At 40.4% G+C, this 27,894-nt stretch overlaps 1 protein-coding gene across 2 annotated transcripts; it reads left to right on the forward strand.

Annotated features, from left to right (window-relative positions):
- The first annotated feature begins 310 nt into the window (after positions 1-310).
- PPP1CC (protein phosphatase 1 catalytic subunit gamma) lies at positions 311-26,109 on the forward strand. 2 transcript variants are annotated; one of them, XM_030336411.1, is made up of 8 exons: positions 311-554; positions 11,465-11,596; positions 12,563-12,793; positions 17,190-17,294; positions 18,946-19,169; positions 19,378-19,512; positions 20,475-20,535; positions 26,054-26,109. In XM_030336411.1, exons 1-8 carry the CDS (start codon positions 500-502, stop codon positions 26,092-26,094), a joined length of 984 nt encoding a protein of 327 aa, XP_030192271.1. In that variant the 5' UTR covers positions 311-499; the 3' UTR covers positions 26,095-26,109. The 2 variants fall into 2 exon arrangements, with proteins under 2 accessions (XP_030192271.1, XP_030192270.1); XM_030336410.1 differs by lacking the exon at positions 26,054-26,109 and adding an exon at positions 21,422-21,816.
- The last annotated feature ends 1,785 nt before the right edge of the window (positions 26,110-27,894 follow it).

The following is a 27,894-nucleotide window of genomic DNA, read 5'->3' on the forward strand; positions in this document are numbered from 1 at the left end:
CAAACCTAGGAACGCACACCTGCGTCTACCGCCTCATCTCCAACTCCCGCGTGCAACTTTGCAGCTCCCGCTCCCGCCAGGGGGCCTATTTGCTCGGCCCGTTTGGCGGAGGGATCCCGCGCGGGAGCGCGGTTACGCTCAACCGTCCTCTCCGATTCCCGCGTTCTGGCCCCGCCCCCTTCCCGCGCTCTGGTCCCGCCCCCTCCCGCGCGCCCTATGGCCCATAAAGAAGTCCCGGCCGGGCCGCTGCACTCCGCCGCGCGCATCCGTGCGCCGACCGAGACTGGCTAAGGAGTCGGCGGCCATCTTGTTCTTCTCGTGGTTCCAGTGGGGAGAGAAGGAGGAAGCAGGGAGCGGGGCGGTTGGGGGGGGGACCCGCCGCGGCTGCTGCCACCGCCGCCACCGCCGCCTCTGTGCTCGTGGCGTGGGAAAGGAGGTGTGAGTCCCGGGCGCGAGCCGGCGGCGGCGCCGCTGCGGGAGGGTCGGCGGTGGGAAGGCGATGGCGGATATAGATAAACTCAACATCGACAGCATCATCCAACGGCTGCTGGAAGGTGAAGGGGTCGGCAGACGGGCTGAGGGGAGGCGGGCGCCCCGGGGGCTCGCGGGGGAGGGGGAATTGGGAGGCCGGTTGGGCTTGCAGCGCCGAGGGGAGTGAGCCCCGCGAGTTGGCTCGTGGCGCCAAGGGTTTGCAGCCCGAGGGAGGCCGGCCGGGGTCCGGCACTCGGCCCACCCCGCAGACCCTCCCGGCCCCGTTCATTCATTGCTCAGAGGTGCAGCCTTCTTCCCAGAGATTTGAAAACTCCGCTCCCCACCCCCACGTTTCCGGTCCGTACCCCCTTGCGCCCCGCAAACGGGACCAGTCTTTGGAGGCGAGAGGGCTGGGGGACCCGGTCCGACCTGCAGGACGGCGTGTTCCTTACTTTCTGGTACTCGTCCTCTCGGAAGGGAATTTGATGGGGCTGTGGGTTCCAACGGCTATGGGGGCTTCTTTCCTGTCTTGCTTATTTTTGTGTGGGGCTGGTGTCGGGCGGCCCATTTCTTATTACTTGGTGACGAATGTTCATATCTCCGGAGGATCTTGGAACCCATCCCCTCCTGCCCTCCCAAATACTCTTCTTAAGTTATCCTTATCTTGAAGAGGTCTCCGCGCTCTTTTCTGAACGTGCCACTGAACCTGAAACCAGCGATGGTGACAGTTTCGTTATCTTTCCGGTTGTGCCAGGCTCTGTATTAATGAGGCTTTGCATTCATCTCATAATTACGTTCATGGCAATAGTCAGCGTTTCTAAAGCGCTTACTATGTGTCAGACATAGAGCAGTTTCATTCTCCCAACAACCTTGAGAGGTGGGTGCTGGTCTTTTTTCCTGTTTTTCAGAAGAAACTAAAACACAAGAGACATTAAGTCACTTGACCAAGGTCACACATTAGTGACAGTCGGGTTTCAAACCCAGGCAGCCAGGAGTTAGAACTTGCTACATTCAACCCACCTTGTGTCTGAAGGAAGGAGCTGCTCAGCGGTTAGGCAGAGGTTAAAAGAAAGCTTGGATTTTGGTTGACCTGAGACTCCTGAGGTGCCTGACAGTCGATTGATACTGACCTGGGAGACCGATGAAGTTTGGATTTCAAAGAGGGTCGTGGAAGTGAATCCCCCCACCCCACCTCCTCCAGGTCTAATGCTAATGTCTTTTTCTGAGGCTTTGGGAGAATTCAAATCTCTTTCTTGATTTGGGCGCTGGATAATGTAGGTTTGGCTGAGTTTTCACTGCTTTTTTGCCTTTATACTGTCCTCTTAAAATAGTGCACTGTAAATGCTTGAGGGATGGAGTCCAGACTAAGAACAATTGGGGTAACTCTGGTTCTAGGATTTGCAGGTCTTTTAAATAAGTCATTTAAAATGAAACCCCTGGGAATATCTTAATCCGTGCTGGGGTTTTTTGTTTGTTTGTTGTTTTGTTTTGTTTTGTTTTTTTACTTTTATACCTTCTTAAAGGAAAACCTCACTGAATGTGTATAAGGATCCCTGAAATGTCAGTGCATTGTGTGAAAAACTTGTCACTCGTTAAGTACTTGACATTTATTATAAGAACTGTATTTTCATGCTAGTTAATATAGTCCTTTGATTTATATAAGGCCACAGAAACCAATTAAAACTGTTTGCAGTAAGAAAGGAACTTTTTATTAAATATTTTCATTTTAAATCTAACTTCTGTCTGTGCAGGGTTATGTGTCTCTAGATTAGATGGGCTTTATTTCACTGAGGAAACAAAAATTGGAATCTGTGTTGATTAGAATCATCAGAACTTTAAAACCATTTAAGTCTTGTTAACTTAAGATCTATGTTGCCTGTAATTCTATTCACATAAGAGATTTTCTCATTTCAATCTTATTTTTAAAATCATGCTAAGAAATTTACCTTGATGAACTTAGATCATCTAAAATGAGATCAATCATTTCTTAATAGTTCCTCTTTACATGTTATGTTGCACTTGAAAACTGGATTTTTTTTACTATTTCATTTTTCATTGAAATTAATATAAAACATTGTATCTTAATGCCTTCAGAATGGGCTACCTGCACAGTACTATATGCTTAAATTCCCTTTTTTCTCATCAGTGTTAATTTGGCAGAGAAATGGTTGAAGATGATCCATTGAGGGAGGAGATTATATGTGTGTGAATATATATATATATATATATGTATGTATGTTAGAAGTTGATAATAAGTTTTGTGATTTTGGGGGGTAATGCCCCCAAAACATTTTCCCCTAAGAATTTTAATTAAGGTGTAAGTATATCTGACAATGGAATAGGAGTTTTGTGATCTCTTTTTGTATGTTCATGTAAGGTGGAAGATTGGGGGCGCTTGGGTGGCTCAGTTAGGCCTCCGACTCTAGACTCTAGCATTCATGTCACTGTTCCTGAGATGGAGCCACAGGTCGGGCTCTGCACTGGCAGTGTGGAGTCTGTGTGGGATTCTCTCTTTCTCTCTCTGCCCCTCCCCTGCGTGTTCTCTCTCTCTTTCTCAAAATAAATAAACTTAAAAAATAAAAAGGTCAAAGACTGTGCAAGCTTAGTTGAGAAGTGGCTCAGTAATAGTACTGACAAGGCAACTCAAAGCGAGGTCTTATTTAAGAAAAACAGCGTGTTGATTTAGAGTACAGCTTGGCAGTTGTTTTCTACTCTAAACTCTTAAGTTGTTTTTACTTAGCTGAGGCATCATTTATGTGATGCATCTCGGAAGCTTTATCCAGGCTGTTTGCCTTGCTGGTGATAAAACTTGAAACTCGTAGTTTAACTAATGTTCAATTATTTAATTGCCTGTACCTTAAAACTTGGGAGATTTAGAGAGAAAATAAGTCAGGTGTTGATTTGGTCTGATATTCCTACCATGTTAGAGAAAAGTGAGAGGGCAGAGTTTTAACTTTGTAAGTGAGCTGGTTCAGGGAGCAGTGATGGCTGGTACTTTTCTTACATAGCAGGCAGTGTAACATTTCACATCTTGATTTGCAAAAAGCATCTTGGCTCTGAAGATGGCCATTGTCAGACTGCAAGACTTTGTCAGGCTTTGCATAATTGTCCTACTTACTTTAGTGTTTAAATAATGACTTCTGCCCCAGCCCTCAGAAAGCACCTACTACTTTAATCCTCTGATGTGTAAGAGTTCATCTGAAAATAATGAGTGTTCAGATACTCTCTAAAATTCAGTGCCCCATGTGTTTAGCTCTTTGGTGTAATATGAAACATGTTTATACAGTTAGTAAAATTCTGATCAAAGAAAACAAAAGTAATCTTTTCTAATGAGACCTCTGCATTTATTATTTTTTAATAGGTCATGCTTTTAACGATACAGGTTTTTCTTGGAAGCAGTTACCATAGGGCGTTTTGTTGATAAAGACAGTGATACCCAAGTTTGTGTCACTAACTCCCTAATTTACAAGAAGTCTGTGTTGTGAGACCTCTGCTCTTCCCTGCTGTCCCCGCTACTGCGTGTCTGCAGTAAGCCTCACCCTCTCCTGTGAGGCAGGAGAGGAAAGATCTCTTGGAGACACGAACTGAAGCTTGCACCAGTCCTAACCCACAGCATGGAAAGGATTGCTCTCCTTATGCCTGAAGTGTCCCCTTGTTTGTCAGTAGCAGGAGGCATCAGTGAAATCTTAACAGGATGGTGTGCGTCATGATGTTGTGTTTGAGGGAATGTTAGCCACGGGAGCAAAGGCCAGGCTTTCCTTCTCCCAAGCTGGTGAGGTGGAAACAGTGCTGGGCCACGCATTAGTAATCTGTTGCCGAAGTAGAGTTTAGTTGGTGAGATTGTTTTATGTCTTTGACGCTGCAGTCCTATAATAATCTTTGACCTGTTCTGCAAAAATGTGTGCCAATGCCAGTTTACTTGAGGTAGGTGAGGATTACCGATCCTGAAGCAAGGCAGTGGTTGGTACTGATTTTATACCAACTTGACCATTTCATTCACTTCATTTACAAATCAGGGCTATTAGGAGACCTTAAAGATTGATATGTGAAGGAGACCATATTCTGATGTGAATTGCTTCAAAACTGTGGAAAAATCTTATTCATGATGAATAAGGAAAGATTTCATAATTTTGGACTTTATGGAACTCTGGGATGAATTATTAAGTTTTAGGATCAGACCCCTGTATCCAAAGCATGTAGGAACAGATGATTTACTTAGTGGTCTTGATTTACCTGAAATCTCCCAAATTCTCCACTGCTCTAAGATTTGCAGGCATCCCTTGTGTAGAGTGGAATGGGTGTCACTGATATTAAGGCTTATGAAAATGAAAACCACTCATAAAATGTAGGGTCAGACCTCGAGTCCAGTTAGTAGTGTTTTATCAAGATGGGTTGTTAGACTGAAAAGATAAATGCTTTTCAATAAACTGGGCTCACTCTAGGTGTAGAAAACTCAAAATATTTTGAGAGCAAGTAGATAAGTGTTTTGCAACTATATCCTGATTATTTTGAGAAAATTGGTATCACCGCTAAATGCCCAAAGTATATACTAATGTAACATTGTGTGTCACCTATACTTCAATAAAATAATTTTTTTTAAAAATGGCCAAAGTATAAGGGCAGCAGTTAGGAAAGTCAATGAGGGGAGGGTATAGTGAGGAAACAGTTTTAAGATGGCCCGAAAGTGGGAAGTCTTCCTCCTGGTGACTTTGCAATAAAACCAAAGGATTCTTGATAACATTTTTGTCTTTTCTATTTTTTGCAGAAAAGAATTCAGTTGTTTGTGGGAAAGTTTTAATGTTGCAAATATTCCCTGTTTGTCTTGGTTTGAAGTCTTCCTTTCCTAAATCTGTCTTCTATTTAGTGAAGTTATTGATTCTGCACTGCAGTGAATATGATTACCACCTGCTTTAATAAGATTATCTTAAAACAGCAAAATCTGTGTTGGCTTATTTTTCTGCTGGTTGTGTCATTCATAGATTCTAAAACTTCATTGTAATGCATCTGGGGCTTTTTTTGTGTATGCCATTCCTTCAGTAAGACTTTGAATTAAGGGACTTCTTTTCTTTTTAATGTTTTTATTTATTTTTGAGGCAGAGAGAGACAGAGCATGAGCAGGGGAGGGGCAGAGAGAGAGAGCGAGACACAGAATCTGAAGCAGGCTCCAGGCTCTGAGCTGTCAGCACAGAGCCCGACGCAGGGTTCTAACTCACGGACTGTGAGATCATGACCTGAGCTAAGTCGGATGCTTAACCGACTGAGCCACCCAGGCACCCCTCAACAATTAAGGGACTTCTAATTAAAGAGCAAGAAGAATACTTTTTATTATTCATAAATAATCCCAAAGTAGTCTTAAATTTCCTTGCATAGTTTTCATCTCTACTTTGCTTGTTGGCAAGCTGTGAGAAAAGTTAGTGTTACTTGTAAGAAAAAGCTGGTGTTGCAAATAATCACCGAAAACATTCTTTTTATTATTTCAAGTTTTTGTCAGTTTGATAAAATTGCATGGAAGTTTTTATCATATGCTCATGTTAGTGATTTGCCAGATAAATAGATAAGTTTTTACAGAACAGCCTTTGCTGTTAACAGCCATGATGCATTTTTCAGAATTCTTTTTTTCTAGCCAGGTAAAGGGAAAAGTGTTTACAAAGTTGTATGTTTAAGGTCTAAATTAATGTATTTGGTCACTAACCTATACATGTTCACAATACCTACTGATTTCCATGCAATACCTAGCATCTGTCTTTATGAGAAACACTCCATCTGGAAAGTGGAATTCTTATTTGTTGGAATATTTTGGATTCCTTTGGCAGTTGTTGAAATAATTTGATATTTACTACTTGAGCTTACCTTGGCTACTACTTAAGGTGACATGGGGTGACAAGTCTTGAATTTTCCACCTAGGGTCTCTTTTTTTATGAACCTTTCTCCCACTATGCACAGAGTACAGTGAGGGCTTTAAACCTCAAGGTAAGTATCGACTGATGTTTATTGAGTAGAGCTGCATTGTAATTCTCTTTGTAGCTACTAGTGATAAAATAGAGATATTTTTATTTAAAAAGCCTTTGTGTTTTTAATGATATTGAAGACACCCTTAAGGTAAACCTTTTAGTTTTATAATCTTTATGGGGGGGGGGAGGGAGTTCTCATTGTAGCATTTATAACAAGATGCAGTTACCTAGTTGGTCTTATTTTTCATGTCCTCCACAAGAGAAAGGCTAAGGTTCCTGTCCATCCTGTTGCCAGGGTATCCCCAGCATCCGCCAGAGGGTCTGGCACATAGTAGATACTCTACACCTATTCTCTTGAATGTTTGAAGCATAGTTAATAAGTATTGACAGTTTTAACAGATTGCCTAATTTAGTTCTGATTTAATGCTTCTCATTTGTAAGGATGCCTTATGATTTTATATCCCATCTTGGAACTTTCTTAGGGAGCAGTGACCATATATTAGGGTTTTGATAGTTTGTCCTATAAAAGCTCCTTTGGTTTGGAAGTTAAAGAAGAACAAATCCTCAGTTGGGAGGAAAGTAGTATGGTAGAAGCACCACTAGACCTAGAGTTCTTTGGGGCCCGCTGTGCTTAAAAGCTCTTGTGACCTTGGACCAAGTCACTAAACCTCTCCCAGGCTATAACAGAAGTGAGAGCCTAACTTCATAGGATTGCTGTGAGGATTAAATGGCAGCGTAAAGCCCTTTAGTGCAGTGCCCAGCACATGGTGAGTGCTTAGTAAATGTTATCTACAACTAGTAAGTAATTCTATTTGATGGACGTCGAAAATAATGAAGTAGATTTATGTGCTATTGGTCGATATGGCCATCTTTTTTTTTATTTTTGAAAAAAAATCTTTTATTTTTGAGAGAGCGAGAGAGAGCAGGGGACAGAGAGAGAGGGAAACTCCAAAGTGGGCTCTGCGCTTACAGCAGCAAGCCTGACACGGGGCTCAAACTCAAAAACCAGTCCTCAAAAACTGCGAGACCATGACCTGAGTCAAAGTCGAAGCTCAACTGACTAAGCCCCCTGGGCGCCCCCCACCCCCTGCCATATGGCCATTTTTAAGAAATATCCAGTGTGCGTTTGGTTTGCTAAAACACATTTTGAAATCTTTATCTTCTAATTGTTATCATTTTCAACTTGAAATTTAAGAGTAATCCTGGATTTTTACAACTAGAAAAATGCTCTATTAAAGGCTGATAGGAAAATGACTATTGATTTTTAACTTAAAGAACAGACACGGGTTGTTGGTTTTTTTTTTAACTAATCAAAAGTATGTAGTCTGGTACGCGTGTTTAATTCTGATACCACAAGTCATCAGCACTTAGAGATTTATCCAGGTTTCATTCACACAACAAATTTTGAGCACCTGCCACATACTGGCCGTGGCATGTACACTGCTGAGCAAGTGGTGTGGTCTTGGGGCTTCTAGTCTGCCGGGAGGCTCAGATGAATAGGTGAAAGCGAAATGGCAATCACAGTACAAAGTACTAAGTATGACGTGTGCTGAGTGGTGTCCAGGTGTCGTGAGAGCATTTCAGAAAGCAAGTAGGCTTATGAAGGGAGAGGAGGTAGACAGAAGAGGCTCTCCAGGGCGGTCCTTGAAGGATGAACAGGTATTTGCCAATTGGTAGATGGTGGTTTTTGCAGAGTTTCCGTTTTTATAATGTTATTCCTTGAGCTAATTGTAGGGAATTCAAGAAGCCTTGGGACCAGGTTATCTTTTTTAAATGTTTATTTATTTTTGAGAGAGACAGAGTGTGTTGGGGGCGGGGGGGGGGTGTGGCAGAGAGAGAGGGAGACACCATCTGAAGCAGGCTCCAGGCTCTGAGCTGTCAGCACAGAGCCTGATGCGGGGCTCAAACTCACCAACCATGAGTTCAGTTGGCTTAGCCAGCTGAGCCACCCAGGCACCACAGGGCCATGTTATTTTTAATGAGCACTGTCCTTCAGATATAAATTCTTGATCTGTTCTGGAAAAACTGCAGTTAATCCTTATTCACGTAGAGGATAATTTTTAAATGTTGGCAATATTGCTTTTTACTTATCTATACACTCCACTCATAGGACAAACAGGAAAACAGAACAAGAAAACTTAAACTATGTCTGAAGGTTGTAGTGGGAAGCCTTCAAAACCAGTAAAATTTATATTAGCAAGATTGATTTAATCTGATGGCACTGATTTATTATTATAGCGTTCTCCTATAAAAAGTATAGCTTTTGTTCCATATAGGTGTAAGTTATTATTGCATACTCTTCTGGAGGACTTAAAGGGCTCTGCTGAAAAGATTGAGGTTGAAAACCAGAAGCTTCTAGGAGTCCCCTCCTAGCCAAAAATAAAGTTTCCTGCTGGGCTGTCTGCCCAAACTTCTGGCTGACTTGTGGTATAATTGCTAATGATTGGGGTTTTCTGGCCAGTGAAACAGGAATCCCACCGTCTTTCCATCAGGAGCGTTTCTTGAGTTCTTCACTGTGTGTATCTAGAGAGAAAATTACTGTGGTCCTGGAAAAACCATTTTTTGTTGCTCAGTTGCTGTAGTATTATATGTGTGTCTATTCCATATCTTCCCTCAAACGTTATCATTACTGAGCTTTCCTCTTCGTTGCTTCTCATTTCGTAATATTTGTATCAGAAGGAGACTGGCAGTTGTTTACTTGAGTTACATATTTTGGGGTTCAAAGTAGTGATTTGCTCAGGCTCTAGAACATACAGAAACTTGGGGCCGGCTCCCAGTCCATTGCTCACCCTTAACGTTTTCTCTTCATTGTGTGCTTCAAGAGCTTGGCCCTTCCCTCTTGTCATCTTTTCTTGTTTACTGTCGTTCATTGAAAAAAATAAAACCCCCTCCACACAGTGTTCCATTTCTGCTCAAACTTGTTTCTTCAGAGAACTCAGGGTTTCAGTGGCTATTCAGGTTGAAGAATGGCTTTGCCTAGGACAGGATTTCTCAAACTTGGACATAGTCTTTTTTTAAGTGTATTTATTTATTTTTGATAGAGGGAGAGAGAGAATCCCCAGTGGGCTCTGCACTGGCAGTGCAGAGCCCATTGCGGGGCTCAAACTCACCAACCGTGAGATCATGACCTGAGCCAAAGTTGGACGCAACCGACTGAGCACCCAATTAACACAGACATTTTTAATGGAAAAAAGTTCTCAACAGACAATCGGGTTTTTTACTTGTAATTTTTATCACTCTGTAACATCAGATATTTACAGAACAAAGCAGTTAAACTTACTGTTTTTATTCAGCTATTAGACTGAATGATTTTGTAATTGGAATATAAAGCCTCCAAAACTGATGAAATTTAAACTAGCAACCTTTATTTATTTATTTATAATTGTTTATTTTAAGAGAGAAAGCGGAGGGGGAGTGTCAGTGGCAGAGAGAGACAGAAATAGGGGCTCCGAAGCAGGCTCCAGCCAACAGTGGGAAGCCCGACATGGGGCTTGATCTCTCACATAAACTGTGAGATCATGACCTGATCCGAAGTCAGACACTTAACTGACTGAGCCACCCAGGCACCCCTAAATTAGCAACAATAATGTAATCTGATGGGTTTTGTGGTTTTGCTAAAACTAAATCATTTTATACTGGGCTTAATGGTGGAGGGATGTGACGTAACATTCTATATTTAGTCTGGTTCTTTGTTTTTGCTTCGCTTGTAGTTCATAGAATGCCTGCTTTCATTAGTCTTTTATGCAAAACGAGTATTAGGACTGATTGCAAGTTGAGGATAATCAATCCCTGTATTTAACCAGGCCACTGGATAACTGTAAAGTTAAGGTAAAATTAGCAATTCTTTAATCTGTAGTTAGTGACTGTCTAATCTGTTACAACTGAAATCAAAACAAAATTTCATTTCCTGCCCACTTGCTGATAAATTAACTGTTACGGAGCTGGAGTGCTCAACTTTGATAGTGAACAGAACTCCAACAAGAATGCCTGGATGTGGGCAACACCTAGTACTATACCATGTTTTCTTTTCTCCCTTTTCTTTTTATTTGTTCAGATTACTAGGAAACCTTCCTTACATCATTCATGGACATCCTTTGCCCTGTAAGGTCATGATTGTATTCACAGATGCAGACTCCGAGGTTGCATGGCAAAATATGTACAATGAACATTAAAGTGTGTTTCAGTGAAATGCAAACAACACCTACATTTTTTCATAGAACTCTTAAGAAAATAGATTACCTATCACCCTTTGAAAAGCACTGATAGGGGCAGGCTTCTGAGCATTACCAATCTCACATTTTTCAACGTTTATTTATTTTTGGGACAGAGAGAGACAGAGCATGAACGGGGGAGGGGCAGAGAGAGAGGGAGACACAGAATCGGAAACAGGCTCCAGGCTCCGAGCCATCAGCCCAGAGCCTGACGCGGGGCTCGAACTCCCGGACCATGAGATCATGACCTGGCTGAAGTCGGACGCTTAACCGACTGCGCCACCCAGGCGCCCCCCAATCTCACATTTTAAAACAAGAAATTCTTAGAAGCAACTCAGTAACATGACAATCTCTGAAACCCCCTGCTGTACACATACTGATTCATTTATAAGGCTGGAGAAGAGAAGACAAGATCGGAGGCAAAAAGCAATGGCCTGGTGGGCAGGCTGCAGGTGAACAAGCCAATTGTGTGGCTTGGATGCAAACGGAGGCCTCGAGCTGTGCCACAGGGAGTCTGATTTCTGCAAGGAAGACCTTTTCTAACAGTATTCATACAGAGCGTGGCTCCTTGTTCAGGACAGCATAAGAAGTCTTAACTTGGTATAGAAGATGTAACTAAATGATGAAATCCTGTCTAAGATTTTATAGTTGTAATTAGTCATTAAAACCATGTTCTTTATAAGTGTTGAGAAAATAGAGTCAAGTCAGAAAGCCAGTTAAACTGTGTTTTTGACTCCTCATTAAAACTTGTGCCTTTTCAGATCATTGTAATTTTTCTGGTAAATTGGATTTTGACTTCATTTGACTAACTGGAGTTTTTCTTCTCTGCAGTGAGAGGGTCCAAGCCTGGTAAGAATGTCCAGCTACAGGAGAATGAAATCCGAGGACTGTGCTTAAAGTCCCGAGAGATCTTTCTCAGTCAGCCTATCCTACTAGAACTTGAAGCGCCACTCAAAATATGTGGTAGGTTTTGGCACATGAACAGCTTTTGGTTATATGATTGATTGACTCAAGGATATAGAGATGAGCTTGTATTACCCAGCAGAATCATTTGCTGTTTATGAATAACCTGGAACTACTTAAAATAAATAATTTTAGCTTTTGAATAAATACCATTAATGGATTTAGTTTACTTAGATGTGCTTCAGATTTTCTAAAAACTATTTCACTAAAGGAATATAAACAGAAAGGAGATGAAACTGAATAGAGAGCTAAGAAAAGGTCTGAACTATATGAATATATAGGAATTCTATTTAAGCTTAAAGTAAGACTGGTTATGCTTAAAAATAGACCTTCCTTGATGCCATTTGTCATCTGTTTCTACATGATAGATGCAGATAATCTGTATAAAAACTGAAGTTCATCTGAGTAATGTTCTATATTCTAGCATATTTGACTACATTGATAAAGCTTATATGGATGTTTTTAAAGTAAAATGCTCTTTGGCGTTATCTAGCAGGGAGAAATTGAGAGCTGAATGAACTGGTGGGTGTTGTGTATGTGCCTTTGCTCACACCAGTCCAGGGCTCAGCAGCAGTGCAGCAGTTCTGCTGACACAGTCCCTGCGGACCGAGTTGCCAGAGGTCTGATATCGATCAGCCGACCTGAAAGGAAAGCGATGTTACTTGGCAGAAAGGCCTGTCTGGGCATTAATAATTCTTTCCACAAAATTAATTCTTAATTAGTTGAGTTTTGTGTGAGACTCTGGACATATACATATGCCTAAAATTTTCAGTAAAGCTCACTTGAACTGAAATGAACTGAAATATAATACAAGATTGGGAATTAGTGTTAGCCATCAAATTTAACTCTCATTATTACAGATCAATCCCATTATGCAGGGAGTGTTTAAAGATGGTCTCTCCAGAGCTTGTTAGTGGATTGAACAAGAAGTATGAAGTTACTGTGTAACACAATTCTTGTTTCTAGGTGATATCCATGGGCAATACTATGATTTGCTTCGACTTTTTGAGTACGGTGGTTTCCCGCCAGAAAGCAACTACCTGTTTCTTGGGGACTATGTGGACAGGGGGAAGCAGTCATTGGAAACTATCTGCCTCTTACTGGCTTACAAAATCAAATATCCCGAGAATTTTTTTCTTCTCAGAGGAAACCATGAATGTGCCAGCATCAATAGAATTTATGGATTTTATGATGAATGTAAGTACTTTCTACCTCTAAGGAAGAGTTACTTAAACTGAGATACTTGGTCATAAATTGAACTATCACATAACTTCTGTTAGGATTTGTGACTGTTTAGATGAAATGTTACAGTCTCTCGTGTTTTCTATTAATTGTTTTTATCATAGTTTTTTCGTTCTTGGGGTAGAAAAATAACTGCTGCTGCAGTATAATAATGCCCTAGATTCTTTTATGATGTGATTATTAGATTAAGAAGTAATGGTCTCAGTGATGACTTCTTTAAGATCATTTTTTGTGAAAATTCACAGATAACTTAATTCTTAGTACAATTCTGAGAACCTGTCCAAATAGATAGTTTTGTTTTTAACAACTTTGTTGAGATATAATTTCATTCCATAAAATCTGTCCTAGTGATTTGTAGTAAATTTATAAGGTTGTGCAACTATCAGCACAGCCTCAGGCAAGCACTGACCTGCTTTCTGTCTATAGATTTGCCTTTTCTGGATATTTCTTACAAATGGTATCTTGAAATACACAAATAGTTGCTTTTTATCTTTATTTTTTTAAGTTTATTTATTTTTGAGAGTGGGGGAAGAAGGGCAGAGAGAGAATCCCAAGAAGGCTCTGTACCACCCGCGTGAAGCCCAATGTGGGGCTCAGACTCACAAACCGTGAAATCATGACCCAAGCCAAAACCAAGAGTTGGACACTTAACCAATGGAGCCACCTAGGCGCCCCCAAATAATTGCTTTTTAAATTTTGTGATATTGTATTTTTTTTCCTTCTGGCACATGCGTACCCAGGAGAAATGCCAGTTACTATCCTAAAATGTGCTGAAAGGAGAAAGAAAAATTAGAAAACAAACAAAAATCTATTTGTGTAATATTTTACACATATTATCCATTTTGGATTGTTTAATTGAAGGTGCACTTTGAGTTGTAATTGACAAAAACCAAGATTCTTAAAGCCTTAAAAATTGCCAGTTTTGGTGGAGGTTTTTGTTGTTGTAGTGTTAAGTATAAAATGTTTTTTTAAAAAATGTGTTGAGTCCTTACCCCATCCTCCATTTGTGCTTATTTGTGCTAGGAGAGGCTTCAGGCTTGGACGACAGAGGTGGTTGAGGAATTTGAGTTACTAGCATTTGCCAGTGATGATAACAAGATCAGTGAAGAATTGTCCCTGTGGCCCTCCCCTAGACTGTAGTCATAACCTGTAATGTGTTTTTCTTTTTTTTTATTTTTTTTTATTTTTATTTTTTTTTATTTTTTTTTTATTTTTTTTAAATTTTTTTTTTTCAACGTTTATTTATTTTTGGGACAGAGAGAGACAGAGCATGAACAGGCGAGGGGCAGAGAGAGAGGGAGACACAGAATCGGAAACAGGCTCCAGGCTCTGAGCCATCAGCCCAGAGCCTGACGCGGGGCTCGAACTCGCAGACCGCGAGATCGTGACCTGGCTGAAGTCGGACGCTTAACCGACTGCGCCACCCAGGCGCCCCTGTAATGTGTTTTTCTATCTCAGTTCCACATAGCTCATTTGTTAGAAGTGCACTGCTGGAAAGATTATGTTTCTAGACTTAGCTCTCCTACTCCTGCCTACCCTCTCCCACAATTGTATACTTGCCTGGTGGTCTAAGGCCCTGAGACCCATCTGGTAAGATGAGGTGGGGAGGGATCACCAAAGAAAAATCTTGTGGGTTCTGAACTGACCAGGGCAACTGAGTCTGTGGCAAGGTTTATTGTTGTTATTTTAAGTAATCTCTACACACAACATGGGGCTTGAACTCACCACCCTAAGATCAAGAGTCAGATGCTCTCCTGACTAAGCAGCCAGGTACCCAAGAAAGGTGTTTAATTTTGACAGTGAGTCTATCAGAGAAGTACTAGTAAAGCAGTTATTACTCCTAAGGTAGTGAGATGAAAGGCAGCGAGTTTTATAAATTGTGTTTTGGATATTTGCTATAGTTGCTACTTTTTAGAAAAGGTTCCTTTTAGGGGCACCTGAGTGGCTCAGTCAGTTAAGCGTCCCACTCTTGGTTTCAGCTCAGGTCATGATCTCACAAGCTCTGCCCTGGGCATAGAGCCTGCTTAAGATTCTCTCTCCCTCTGCCCTTCCCCTGCTCACGCGCGCTCACTCGCTCTCAAATTAAAAAAAAAAAAAAAAAAAAAAAGGTTCCTTTTATACACTATTCAGCAAGTACTTTGATGTTTTCATTGATGAAGTTCAAATCCAGATGATCTCTTTGTTGTGACATATATCCAAATGTGAGGATACTAGCTATGTCCTTTTCAGTTTCTATTTAATGCAGAGGACTTTAACAGTTATTTTAGATGGTTGGAATCAGTTTTGATTCTTGTTTGGTCAAGACTCATTGACTCTGTGCTCATGCTCCCCCCAGTCCCCCATCAGGCAGGTATAACTTGCCATCTAGTCTACTTGCAGGCACAAAAGTGTCCTTGGCATAGGTGGCCTTCAATTCATGGTTTGCAGACTTTTAAAAAACTCGATAATTTCATTAAAATTTTATTCAAATGTAGACTCTCATGGAACAATTTAAAACCACTGCTTTAAGTGCTAGGCTTATTTCACAAGTATAATAAGCGTTCTTCTATACTATGGTTTCTCCCCCTGACCCCCACCCCAGTTTTATGACTGCAGTCCTGGTATCTGTTGTTAGATAAGATGTGAATGTGTGTTACCCTTTTCTGATACCAGAATGGTCTGATCTGTAGTAATTGGAAACTGCATTAGGGGTTCTGGCTCAGAATCCCCAGATTTGGAAGCTTGAAGAGACGTTGGCATTTATCCAGGCTAAGCCTTTCTGGAGCCAGATGTTCCTACTGGTGTGAAGTAGCTTGAGAGAGGAAATGTAGAGAGAAGAGAAAACAGGGCCCCGGGACTTAGTTAAGATGCTCAGAGGCAACAAAGATAGCAAAGGACTCTGCAAGACAATCTGGAGTGTGTTGCATGAATAAAAAATCAGGGAGCAGAGCAGACTTTAAGAAGGGAGAGGGTTCGTCAGCACTGGCAGATGCGGCATATGGGCAAAGGAAAAATCCAAGTGAGCCATTGGATGGTCCTTCAGAGATACAGTGGAAAATGGGAGATAGAACCAAATCACTTTTATGAATAGAGGTCAGGACCAGCCCAGCCTTGTTCTTCCATTATTATCATTATTGGAAATCGGAGGTGGTGATTGTGAACAGGTTCCCTTTCAGCCTTTTGTAGAGAGGAATTCTATTCAGCTTTTGGAAACCTCCAATGAAGGAGGATAAGGCATAGGGAATTAGTGACCTCCCAAGAAATACAAACAGGGTAAACCATAGTGAGAGTTATACCCAGGTGCAGAGAAATAGACTATCATGAGAAAAAAGGACAGTCCTCCTCTGTAGAGGGAGAAGTCAAGTATTTGTTGAATTTACATTACATTCCAAACTCTACTAAATTCCATACCCGACTTGATTTGCACTAGAGTGGAAGGTGTGGTTCAGGAACCTGCTGCTTGGGCCAGTCTCTAATTTTCAAAGAACATTCAGCTTTAAACCTGTAGATGTCCCTAGAATAAGAAAGGAAAAAAGAGACGAAGGACAAACTTGGCTTTAGGAATGAACATTGTGCTTTGATCTTTGGTCTTTCTGGTATGGAGAGTACAGGAGACAAAGGCACCCAACAATTGGGCCATTCTCAATCCAGTTCTGACAGATTTGTGCTTCCAAGGTTTATGAGTAGGTCTTTAACTCAGAATATGATTTTCTTGTGGGAACAGTGCCTTAAAAGACATGCTCTGTCTAGATCACACTGTGACTCCAGTATGTATGGAATACAGGGCTGGTAGAGGGAATATAACCATCCTATAACATCGTGTCTATGGGGAACGTGAGCTTTTGTGGCAGTTGTAGGAACGGTTATCCTGGGGTGCCTGCAGTAAATCTGTATTCCCCTATAAGTCATTTGTGCCTGCTACTAGAGTATGTAGGACTAGGAATTATCTGGTACCAGTAGGCTATTGATGATAGTGGGAGATAGGATGGGTGTTAATTCTCAGAAGCTTCCACAGAAGGAAGATGGTAATGAATGACACATGTGTGATCTGTTCATAATTACGTTTAGACACAGGAGCTACTTATGGGTTGAGATTGGACAAAACAGACTAGATTTCAAACAGAGTAGGTGCTACCAAATAATTATTGGGGGTTAATGATCTTTAATCGTTGCATCTGGGATTCTGATCTCAAACTTCTATGGAATTTTAAAGTATATCTAGTTCTGCTAAAAACCTCCAATGGGGTTTTAATAAAAGCATGGTTTTTGTTTACTTAAAAGGTAATTAGCACCTTGCTTTGGGAGAAATGGTCCTGAGAGAATCAACCTGTAGAACACCAATCTCTTTTTAACCATCCTAAAATTTTCACAGGTAAAAGAAGATATAACATTAAACTATGGAAAACTTTCACAGACTGCTTTAACTGTTTACCGATAGCAGCCATCGTGGATGAGAAGATATTCTGCTGTCATGGAGGTTCGTGGGCCGATTTTAGTTCCAGATAGATTTTGTCCCTTCTAAAGGGTGTGTGTACACTTTGACATTTATGAGTTGTCATTGGGATGACTTCCTCTGAACTCTCCTTTACTGATGTGTTGTATCATGGGTCCAGTCTGGCACATCCAGGATCATTTGGCTAGAAATCTAAAGTAAGAAATTGATTTGTTACAGGGAATTCTAGGCTCTGTAACAGTTTGACTTGAAAATAGAGCAGAAAGTGTTTTTAAATATAAAATGAAGTACGATTAATATGCTGTACTATAGATCCTCTAGAATACTGAAAATGTGAGTAGACTTTCCTTGGTCTGTTTTTGATCCTCCAGAAATTTTTATGACTTGGATTTTTATTTTTTTATTATTATTATTATTATTATTATTATTACTATTTTAGTGTTTATTTATTTTTGAGAGAGAGTGCAAGCTGAGGGAGGGGCAGAGAAAGAGAATCCCAAGCAGGCTCTGTGCTGAGAGCTCAGAGCCTGATATAAGGCTCAGTCTCACAGATCATGAGATCATGACCTGAGCCAAAATCAAGATTTGGATGCTTAGCCAACTGAGCCACCCATGTGCCCTGATTTGGATTTTAAAAGGATTTTGCTCAGTGGTTGTGCTCTGTGAAGTAGTAATTGCAAGAAGAATTTCTTTTCATCTATAGTCAGAAATTAGATAACCATCAGAGAGCCAAAACAATATATTTTAATAAAGCCATTATTCCTGCCCTCCCTATACTTTTAACTGGTTTTGGTAGAGCTGGACATATGGTTTTTAAATTTTTCAATTTTATTTTTTAAAGTAAACTCTATCCTCATGATGCGGCTCAAACTCACGACCCTAGATCAAGAGTCTCCTGCTCCATCCACTGAGCTAGCTAGGAGCCCCTGGGCATGTGATTTTAGACTCAGATGAAAGTCAGCTACATCTGAATTGGTCTGATATATTCAATGGTCCTTGGACAGCACAGGTTCCCTGGAAAGCTTATCACCCCTGAGTATCTGCACCTTCTGCACCCAGTCCTTACTAATGGTCAGTAGTAAAATCTAGAATGTACACTGTTCACTACCATCATCAAAGGAGTTGAAGACTAGTTGTTTTTAAATCACTGGATCTTAATTATTATACCATTTAAACATAATGTGCCCCACAGATTGGTGCATATAATAAATTCTAGTGCCTTTTCAGTTGAGTTTTTTTTTTTGTTTTTTTTTTTTCCTTAAACCAAAGCTAAATAAGAAAGCATAGCCATGATCGCCTGGGTGGCGCAGTCGGTTAAGCGTCCGACTTCAGCCAGGTCACGATCTCGCGGTCCGTGAGTTCGAGCCCCGCGTCGGGCTCTGGGCTGATGGCTCGGAGCCTGGAGCCTGTTTCCGATTCTGTGTCTCCCTCTCTCTCTGCCCCTCCCCCGTTCATGCTCTGTCTCTCTCTGTCCCAAAAATAAATAAACGTTGAAAAAAAATTTAAAAAAAAAAAAAAAAAAAAAAGCATAGCCATGAAAAAAATACTAACCGTGGATTTAATTTAACCTTTCCAGGTTAGAGTCATTGCATCTCTATGTAAGTAAATGGAACCGTTAAAGTGCAAACATCCTTTTTAAAGTTCTGTTTCCTTCAATTTTCATCTCATTGAATAGGTTTATCACCAGATCTTCAATCTATGGAGCAGATTCGGCGAATTATGCGACCAACTGATGTACCAGATCAAGGTCTTCTTTGTGATCTTTTGTGGTCTGACCCCGATAAAGATGTCTTAGGCTGGGGTGAAAATGACAGAGGAGTGTCCTTCACATTTGGTGCTGAAGTGGTTGCAAAATTTCTCCATAAGCATGATTTGGATCTTATATGTAGAGCCCATCAGGTATTGATTTTGAATTTTACATGTACACTTAACAGCATGTGTGTGAGCACAGATTCTCCTTGTTGATTTTAGTGGGTAGGTATTGCTTATTCATACAAAATGTCTCTGCAAGTGACCTAGAGGATATCAGACTCAATGGGAAACTGAAAAATGGTTTTACTCACCTACAATTTACACCTACTTATACTGAAAACATTTTCTCTCCAAGGTGGTTGAAGATGGATACGAATTTTTTGCAAAGAGGCAGTTGGTCACTCTGTTTTCTGCACCCAATTATTGTGGAGAATTTGACAATGCAGGTGCCATGATGAGTGTGGACGAAACTCTAATGTGTTCTTTTCAGGTAGAGGATGTTTTCAACATTGCTTCTTATTATGATGTCTGAATTTTACTGATTTAAAGAGACTACTTTCTGCCTACTGTTCATCTATGTTGAATAGACTCAATTTTTACTTTCCTGTAACCAGTGTTTGTCCTAACTCGGTAATGAGTGGACCCCTTTTAAGGGAAAAAAATTATCAGAGAACCTTTCCTGCAGTGTTGAATTTAACTGTTTTTGCATTATTTAAGTGGGGTAAAAAGAATTTCCTGTCTTCTTTACTATAAATCTGAAACTATAACATCAGTGTGTTCAGCTAAAATTAATCACCACTTGTACGTGAGAATAGAACTAACCGCCAGGTGCCAGATGTGCCGTGTGATTACTCCCTTCTCCCACCACTCTGCTCTCATTTCTACAAAACCTGTTGATTGTCCATGACATCATTTGGCCTTCACTTGGCGCAAAAGCATCGTTTACATGTAAAGTCTGCCTGAATCTTTTTCTCATTCACTGATTACGATTAAACTTATACAGCTTCAAGCTAACCTAGCCCAATCATTAACACAAATAAAGCCGTTGAAGTCAAGTGGCAGTATAATGTTGTTTTACCAATTAACTGGAAGAACTTGCAGCTCCCAGAGATTGAGAGACTCAAACATTGCTCTCTCTAAAGAACTTTCCTCCTTTGTGTGAGAAGGGATAGCCTGAAGGTACTTACAAGGTCTGACTTCAGAAAATTGTTATTTTATCCAGAGACAAAATAATTTGTCCATGCATTTAATGTGTTCATCATAACATTTTTAACCAAAATGTTCACGTCAGCTTGGCTTATATTAATATGTTAGTGGGGCCTTCAAAGTTTTGGGGGCAGTTTTAAATGGCCAAAAACGTTTCTGAACAAAGATTTGAGTGAGATTTAAGAAATCTTAAGATTGGCGGTTGAGAATATTTCCTAAAATGCACCATATTTTGAATCTTTGCAGATTTTAAAGCCTGCAGAGAAAAAGAAGCCGAATGCCACGAGACCTGTAACACCTCCAAGGGGTATGATCACAAAGCAAGCAAAGAAATAGATGTCATTTTGACATTGCCTAGTTGGGACTTGTAACATATAGTATATAACCTTCATTTTTAAAACTGTAATGTGTATTGGTCAGCTTGCTCAAATAGTGTGTTTGTGGGCTCCCCCTTCCATTTTTTGAGTTAATGAATGGCATTTGCTGGTTATAACAGCAAGTGAAAGACTCTCCACTCCCAAGAAAAAATGTTTTGTTTTTTAATTGTCTATTCCTTTTGCAAACAACTTTAATGATGGTGTTAAAGCTGTACACCCCAGGACAGTTTATCCTGTCTAAGGGGTCAGTGTACAATTGATCTTTTTAAAATTTAGTTCAATCCATGAATTATGTAAATGCTTGTTTTCTTTAGAATATAAAGAGAGCCCTAGGGTGCTCAGTCTGTACATGTTATTGTCATAAAATGCATACTGTTGATACAAACCACTGTGAACATATTTTTTTTTTAATTTTGTTTCAAAGGGATTGCTTTTTTCTCTCATTGTCTTGTCGTGTACAAACTAGTTTTTATAGCTGTCATTAGGATTAACTCAACCTTGCCAGCATCACTGGTATGATGTATATTTAAAGCACACTTTCCCCTACCGTATACTCAAAATGACAATTAAAGCCATTATTTTAAATGTTTGTGACTCTTTCCTAAAGCCAAAGTTTCTGTTGAAATGTGTACTGACACACCCCCTAAGTCCAAGGTGGCGTGGCTATGTACACACACCACACTTGGGATTCAAAAACAGGTTTTTGGTTTTGAATAGCAATTAGTAACATAGTGCTGTTTAAGCTATTAATGATTAAAGTTAATAACATTTTGTACAATTTCCATATAGTCTATTCATTAAGTAATCTTTTTACAGTTACATCAGGCCTGAACCCGTCCATTCAGAAAGCTTCAAATTATAGAAACAATACTGTTCTATACGAGTGACCGATTATGCTTTCTTTGGCCTACATTCTTTATTCTGCGGTGAAGTTGAGGCTTATAAGTCAAAACAAAGGAACTAACTTACTATCCACCAATTTATACAGAACTCACAGTATCTATGACTTTTTTAAACTTAATCTGTTAAAAAAGAAATCTGTTTCAACAGATGACCGTGTACAATACCATGTGGTGAAAATGAATTCAGACTTATTAAACGACGAACTTGTTAAATTCTCTCAGTGTCTATTTATCTGCACAATACACCCAGGAGAACTGTTGATGGCATATTGAATAGATTTTAATGAATAAATTGCTCTGGAAACCACACAGTTTCAATTTGGATTTGTTTTCCTTCAAATAGTCTGTTTTGCAAAGAGGGATTATAATACGGATGCTCATGTTTGTGGTGGTCTAACCTGGATGGAGCTACGTTTCTGAAGTGGGGTGATGAGATTGAGCCATCCTTCCGTGTTGTTCGGGAGGGATGGGGCTTGGTGAGCTGCAGTGTCCCCTGCATCCGTGGTTTTCCCTCGGCGTGGGCTCAGTTGAACAACTGTTTGCTTTCTCGGGCTCAACCACCAGTGTTAGCATGCACGGTAATTTGCTCTCTTCTCCCTTCCCTAATTCGTATGGAACACGGTGTTGTGTCATGTTACATGTGTCACACGTGTGTCAAGTGGATATTAATTTCTTAAAGTACATTAAAAGTGGGTGAAGAGCACGTCATTTGCAAAGTGCTTTCTCCTATTAAAAACTGGTTCACCTCAGAATTGGAGGAAGGAGCTGTTTAAACCAGTGCTGGCATGTGGAGGGAAAAGCGCAGGGCTGCTGGGGGCCAGTCTCCTCTCTACACTAACAAGCTTTGGTCCTGAGGCATTGGCCACATCTCATCTTCCCTCTCCTCCCACCCATGCTCCTCAGTCGGTGAGGGGGGTCAGACCCCCTGACCTCTTGTACTTTTCTATTCCACATTCTGTGACAGATTCGAATTTGTACTATTTTTAACTTCCTTGTCCTATTCTTCCAGGTCTCTTTAAAAAAATTTTTTTTTTAACGTTTATTTATTTTTGAGACAGAGACAGAGCATGAACGGGGGAGGGTCAGAGAGAGGGAGACACAGAATGTGAAACAGACTCCAGGCTCTGAGCTGTAAGCACAGAGCCTGACGCGGGGCTTGAACTCACAGACCACAAGATCATAACCTGAGCCGAAGTCGGCTGCTTAACCGACTGAGCCACCCAGGCGCCCCTCTTCCAGGTCTCTTTAATTGTAGGAAGAAAGATGAGCAGTAATTGATTATGTCAAAGGCAGATTTCATGTGTCCTTAATCTGTGCCCTGGACAGATTGTCGATTGTGTCCCTTCTAGGATTTCAGAATTCTACAGTTGTAAAATTGGGCTACTCTACTCAGGTTATAGAATGTGGAGTGTGGTAGCCTCCTTAAAATTCTTTCAGAAAGAAAACCTAGCACCAGGTAAATAGGTAAGAAAGTCAATCTTTGTTTTAGGACATGAAATCTTAGGAGAGGCTCATAATTTGAAACTAGCATGTGCTAATAAAACTTGAGACCTTGCCTTATAAATCCCAGTCTGCTCTAACCTTACTTTCTCTTTTCTTACTTACCTTTATTTGCGCCTGAAGTCACATCTGCCTTTATAAACCATTGGTTACACTCCATCCAAGTCTGGCTCTCCTTCTCATTTTGAGTAAATGACTTAAATGCTGAGCAACAGTGTCTTATAAAACAGGGACAGTACCTGCCTCATGGTGAATCTTGAATGCAGTGATACGATACAGTAAGAATAATGCTTGACTCCTAATAGTATTCCTCACTCTCTCTTGCTTTATAATTAATCCCAGTTGTGTCATGGTTGAGTGTCTCATCTGGCCAGCTGGGTTCTAAGTAGCAACCTGTATGTAATGACCTGATACTAAGTCATGGACAGCCAAGCAATTGAGCACTGACTGCACATAAAACACCTATAGATATTTTCAGCAAATAGAAAGGAAACAACCAGGAAACATGAAGTTGCAATTAGTGTAATATTTTAAATTCTAGTTTGCTTCTGTGTGATTTTTAAGCATCCCTGTTCTTAAGATGACTGCACCATTACAATACCATTCAGAAAGGTAATAGCTATCCTTATGTAGCTAAATAGTCTATATAATATAATTGAAACCATCTTTTGAAATCACTGGTTTGTGCCTACTTGACTAGACCTGTCCATGTCTAGCTACAACGAACAGCACAGATGCTGATGTGGCATACTTTTCAAGTAACAGGCACATAAATGGGACACGGGACATGGGAACTAGGAACAAATGATTGAGTCCTGAGCCGTGAAGAAGACACAGGATTTGGACTGAGGAAAGGGAAGGGAAATCACATAAGTTTCCCACTGTGGGACCACGGTGGGAGGTTTTGAAAGGAAACTGCTGGGAAGTGCAGATAAAAGGATAGCTGCGAAACTAAGGCAGGGTGGGCTGGAGCCTTTAGAAAAAGGTTTAAAGGTTTCAAGTTCTCTACGCCCATTTCTCCCACCTCTTAGAAAAAGACCCAAAGCCCATTCAGCCTTGCAAACCAGCTAGCTGGAATCTGCAAGGATCATGATCTGCTTTTTTGAGTTCTGCAAGTCAGATGTAGACATCAGCCTAGATGCGAAGGCTCAGACACCCCAGGCTTTGGTTTCCTAACCTGTAAGATAGATCCCTTGATGGGATTGTGAAGATTGAAAACCCACAAATGGTGTCTACAACTTGGCTTACATATAACGAGCACTCACTAGGCAGCTCTAAGATACCAAGGAATATAAGATTTACATCAATGGCAACAAAAAGGAACTTAATTAGGAAAACTCAGCCCAGGCATAGGCAAAAAATCAATTTTCATTCATCCTTGCTGGATTACGTATGTGAGCTTCAGATGAAGAGTGAAAATGAAAACCTATCCATGCTTTCAACCTCATCCCAAAACCAGTGGAATGAATACTTAGAATTCCTGGTATCCCTGAATTGGCGTGTGATTAACGTTTGGGTGGTCACAGGGATGACAGCTGTTGATCTTATCAGCCAGTCCATGCAGTAGCTTGAAAAGACATGGCATTTGGATTTATTCCATTTATCTGAATAATTTCAAATACAGGTAAGCTTTTCAGTTGTGCAGATAGTCTTTTTTTTTTTTGACAGTTATTTGAAGTATAAATGTATGTTATAGGATGAACACTTCAGTTAATTTTGAATACTTTTACAATCAAAAAATTAAAGAATGCAATAAATAGGAAAATAAATAAGTTCAGGAAGAACTTTATATTCTTTAAGCTAACAAAAGGCTTTAAGAATTTTTAAATAGGCACGCAAAATACTGGAAATTAATCAACATGGCAAAAATCTTAAGTGCTTCTGAAAATATTAGGAAAGCATCTTACAATAAAGCTTGAGATGGAGGGATTGTGTACAGTTAAATCATTGTCATCAGCCAGAATTTTTAAAGTCTAGGAGCTGCGGAAGACCCAAGTCGTTATCTTACGATTAGGACACAACACTCAATTTGGTAGTAGGACCACTGGTGCTAAGAAAGTTTCATTCCTGCCCAATGTCAAACTTTGGAAAATACTGACAGTTTAAATAAAACATTTTTTTTTTTAGCTGGAGGTCACATTCTTGTGTTACAACAGCCAGTTTCTTTAAAAGTGATATTTAATAGTGTATTTGGCTGTGACCAAATACAGAATTTTAATAATCATTCAGCCTAGATGTGGATTTGGTACAACTGTAGAAGAAATTCGAAGGAGCCATTTTAAAATGTATTCCCTTTTTCTTCTAGCCACCCAATTAGCACAGCATCAAATACCGTGTCTCCCAGAGAGGACCAGCCCACACACCAGTTGTTCAGGGCTGGTGTACAAGAGAACAGTAACCAGTCATTATGTTCTTGGACAGACTGGCTGCTTGACCTTTCCAGAAAAAGCCTGGCAAGTTAGGTGTGGCAGGAGAGCGGGTGGGATAAAGAGGTTTTCGCTGTGGTTGGCAGAAGTTCATTTGCCATCTGCTGGAGATTTGCTCCATTCACCAAGTCACGAGCCTTTAGAGGAGTCAAATTCTATACCTGTTAGTTACCAAAATGACATCCTGTCTTTCCAATTTTGGTAGTCCACCCACAAACACCACTATCTTCCTTCGCATGTTTAGTGCTAACCCTCATGATAAAGGGGTAGCTGGAGTTGACTCAAATAATCGCCTAATTGGGAATCTGTGCAATCTAAGTGATAAGCTGTGTGGATCGGGGCATTTTGCCCACCAGCTTGGCTTAGATTGGTTTCAAGTCTGTTCCTATCGCTCTTCTAGAGCCATTGGGTATTTCTCAAGGCAATGGGATAAGGACAAAAGGGGAGAGAGAGCCAGCTATCTCAAGATCTGCTGCAGCGCAAATTGCTTATTGGGTGTACATTTTGGTCCCCTCTGCTTTTACATTTATAGAGAGTTGAGAAAGGTGATTTGCATTGTTTTCCCAACTCCAGAATGCTAGCATTCCTCTAAAACAATGCTGTTCAAACTCTTTTGACAGGTGGAACCCTTCAAACAAAATCCTATCAAAGGCATACATAAAGTGAGTAAAATCAGAATGGCTCTGTAAAAGCAGAGGCTGGGGGCTCCTTGTCCCCCACCAGCTTCAGTCCCCAATGATTGAAACCACTGCTTTAAGAGAACTGCTTACAGGCCTGGGTTTGTAGACCAGCATCGGTAAGATACCAATACAACCTTACAGTCTTAGAACTTTCTCAGCTTTGTGATGCCTTGTCTAGTATCTAAGAAATTTAATCCAGGTACTGTCCTTATAGAAAGTCAAACAGATTATCACTTTGGGGTTATTTAGCTTGCTTTCCCTTCTTAGCACTGCATTACAGGACACAGATCAGGAAAGCATTCTGCAGATCTGAACACAACATCCTTTAGGAGGCCAGGGTGTTTCATTGAGGGGGTTCCAGGGCCATTTTCTTTGTTTCTTGATGTGTGTGTGTAATTTTAATTAAGTGTATTTTACTGTGTGTGTATATATTACCATTTTATGTGTTACATATTTTATGTGCTGTAGATTTTTTAGTGTATTTTTTGTGAAATACCTGAATACAAGTGTGTGTGTGTGTGTTTGTGTGTGTGTGTGTGTGTAAAACACCCACATACCCACCACCTGGGTTAAGAAACAGAATATTACCAATATCTTAGGAGCCCCCTGGATGTACCTGCCCAATTACATATACTCCCTCCAGTATGTCTTGAATTTGAGATTAATCATTTCCTTGCTTTTTATTGTGTATGTCCCTAAACAATATATTGTTAAATTTTGCCAATTTTTGAACTTTATATATGCTGGGTGTATTCTTTTGTGAATGGCTTCTTTCAGCATTTTTTAATTTAAAAAAATTTTTTTAAGTTTTATTTATTTAAGTAAATCTCTACACCCAATGTGGGGCTCGACCTCACCGCCCCAAGATCAAGAGTTGCATGCTCTTCCACCCGAGCCAACCAGATGCCCCTCAACATATTTTTTTTAGAGATTTTTATCCATGTTGACATGCTCAATTCCCATTTTAAGGTTTTTTGGGGTCCGGGCGGGGTTCCCCTCCTTTCTTTTTTTTCCCCTCTACTTTTTTTCTATTTGTTTGAAGTTATATTTTTTATGACTGCTCTTTTAGTAGTCACTCTAGTAATTCTAATATGCATTAATCGTGTTAAGAGTTACTATCTTTGCTCTTCTCATTTTCTCTCTTTTGGAATTGAAGATAAGACAGGCGTTTGACCCCATTCTTCCATTTCCCGGTAACCTCTCTTTTCCATCTCTGTCCCTATGATCTACATTCTCTATCTTCAGCTCTAGCTTCTAGTTTACTAATTTTCTCCTCACTCATGCCTAATCTAATCCACTGCATTTTTAAATTTTAATTGCTATACTTTTATTCCAAGTTCTGTTTTGTTTTATTTTCTAAAACCTGCTAGGTCATTCTTTGTTGTTATTTTTCCCCTGCTGATCTTTTTTTTTTTTTTAAGTTTATTTATTTATTTTGAGAGAGAGAGAAAGAGCAAACACAAGCTGGGGAGGGTCAGAAACAGAGGGAGAGAGGGAATCCCAAGCAGGCTCCACACCATCGGCGCAGAGCCCCATGTGGGGCTTGAACTCATGAACTGTGAGATCATGACCGGAGCTGAGATCAAGAGTCGGACGCTTAACCGACTGAATCACCCAGGCGCCGCCCCCCCCCCCCCCACTAATCTTTTAAAACTTTGGTTCTATTTCTCTAAGTATAATAACCATGGTTATTTTATATTCCATCTGATTATTCCAATATCAAGTCTCTGGGAATCTATCATTTGTTACTCCTCCTACTGGTTTTTCATTGTTGTTTGGTC

This window comes from Lynx canadensis, chromosome D3 (genome assembly GCF_007474595.2).
Source record: "Lynx canadensis isolate LIC74 chromosome D3, mLynCan4.pri.v2, whole genome shotgun sequence".
Classification (NCBI taxonomy): Eukaryota; Metazoa; Chordata; class Mammalia; order Carnivora; family Felidae; genus Lynx; species Lynx canadensis.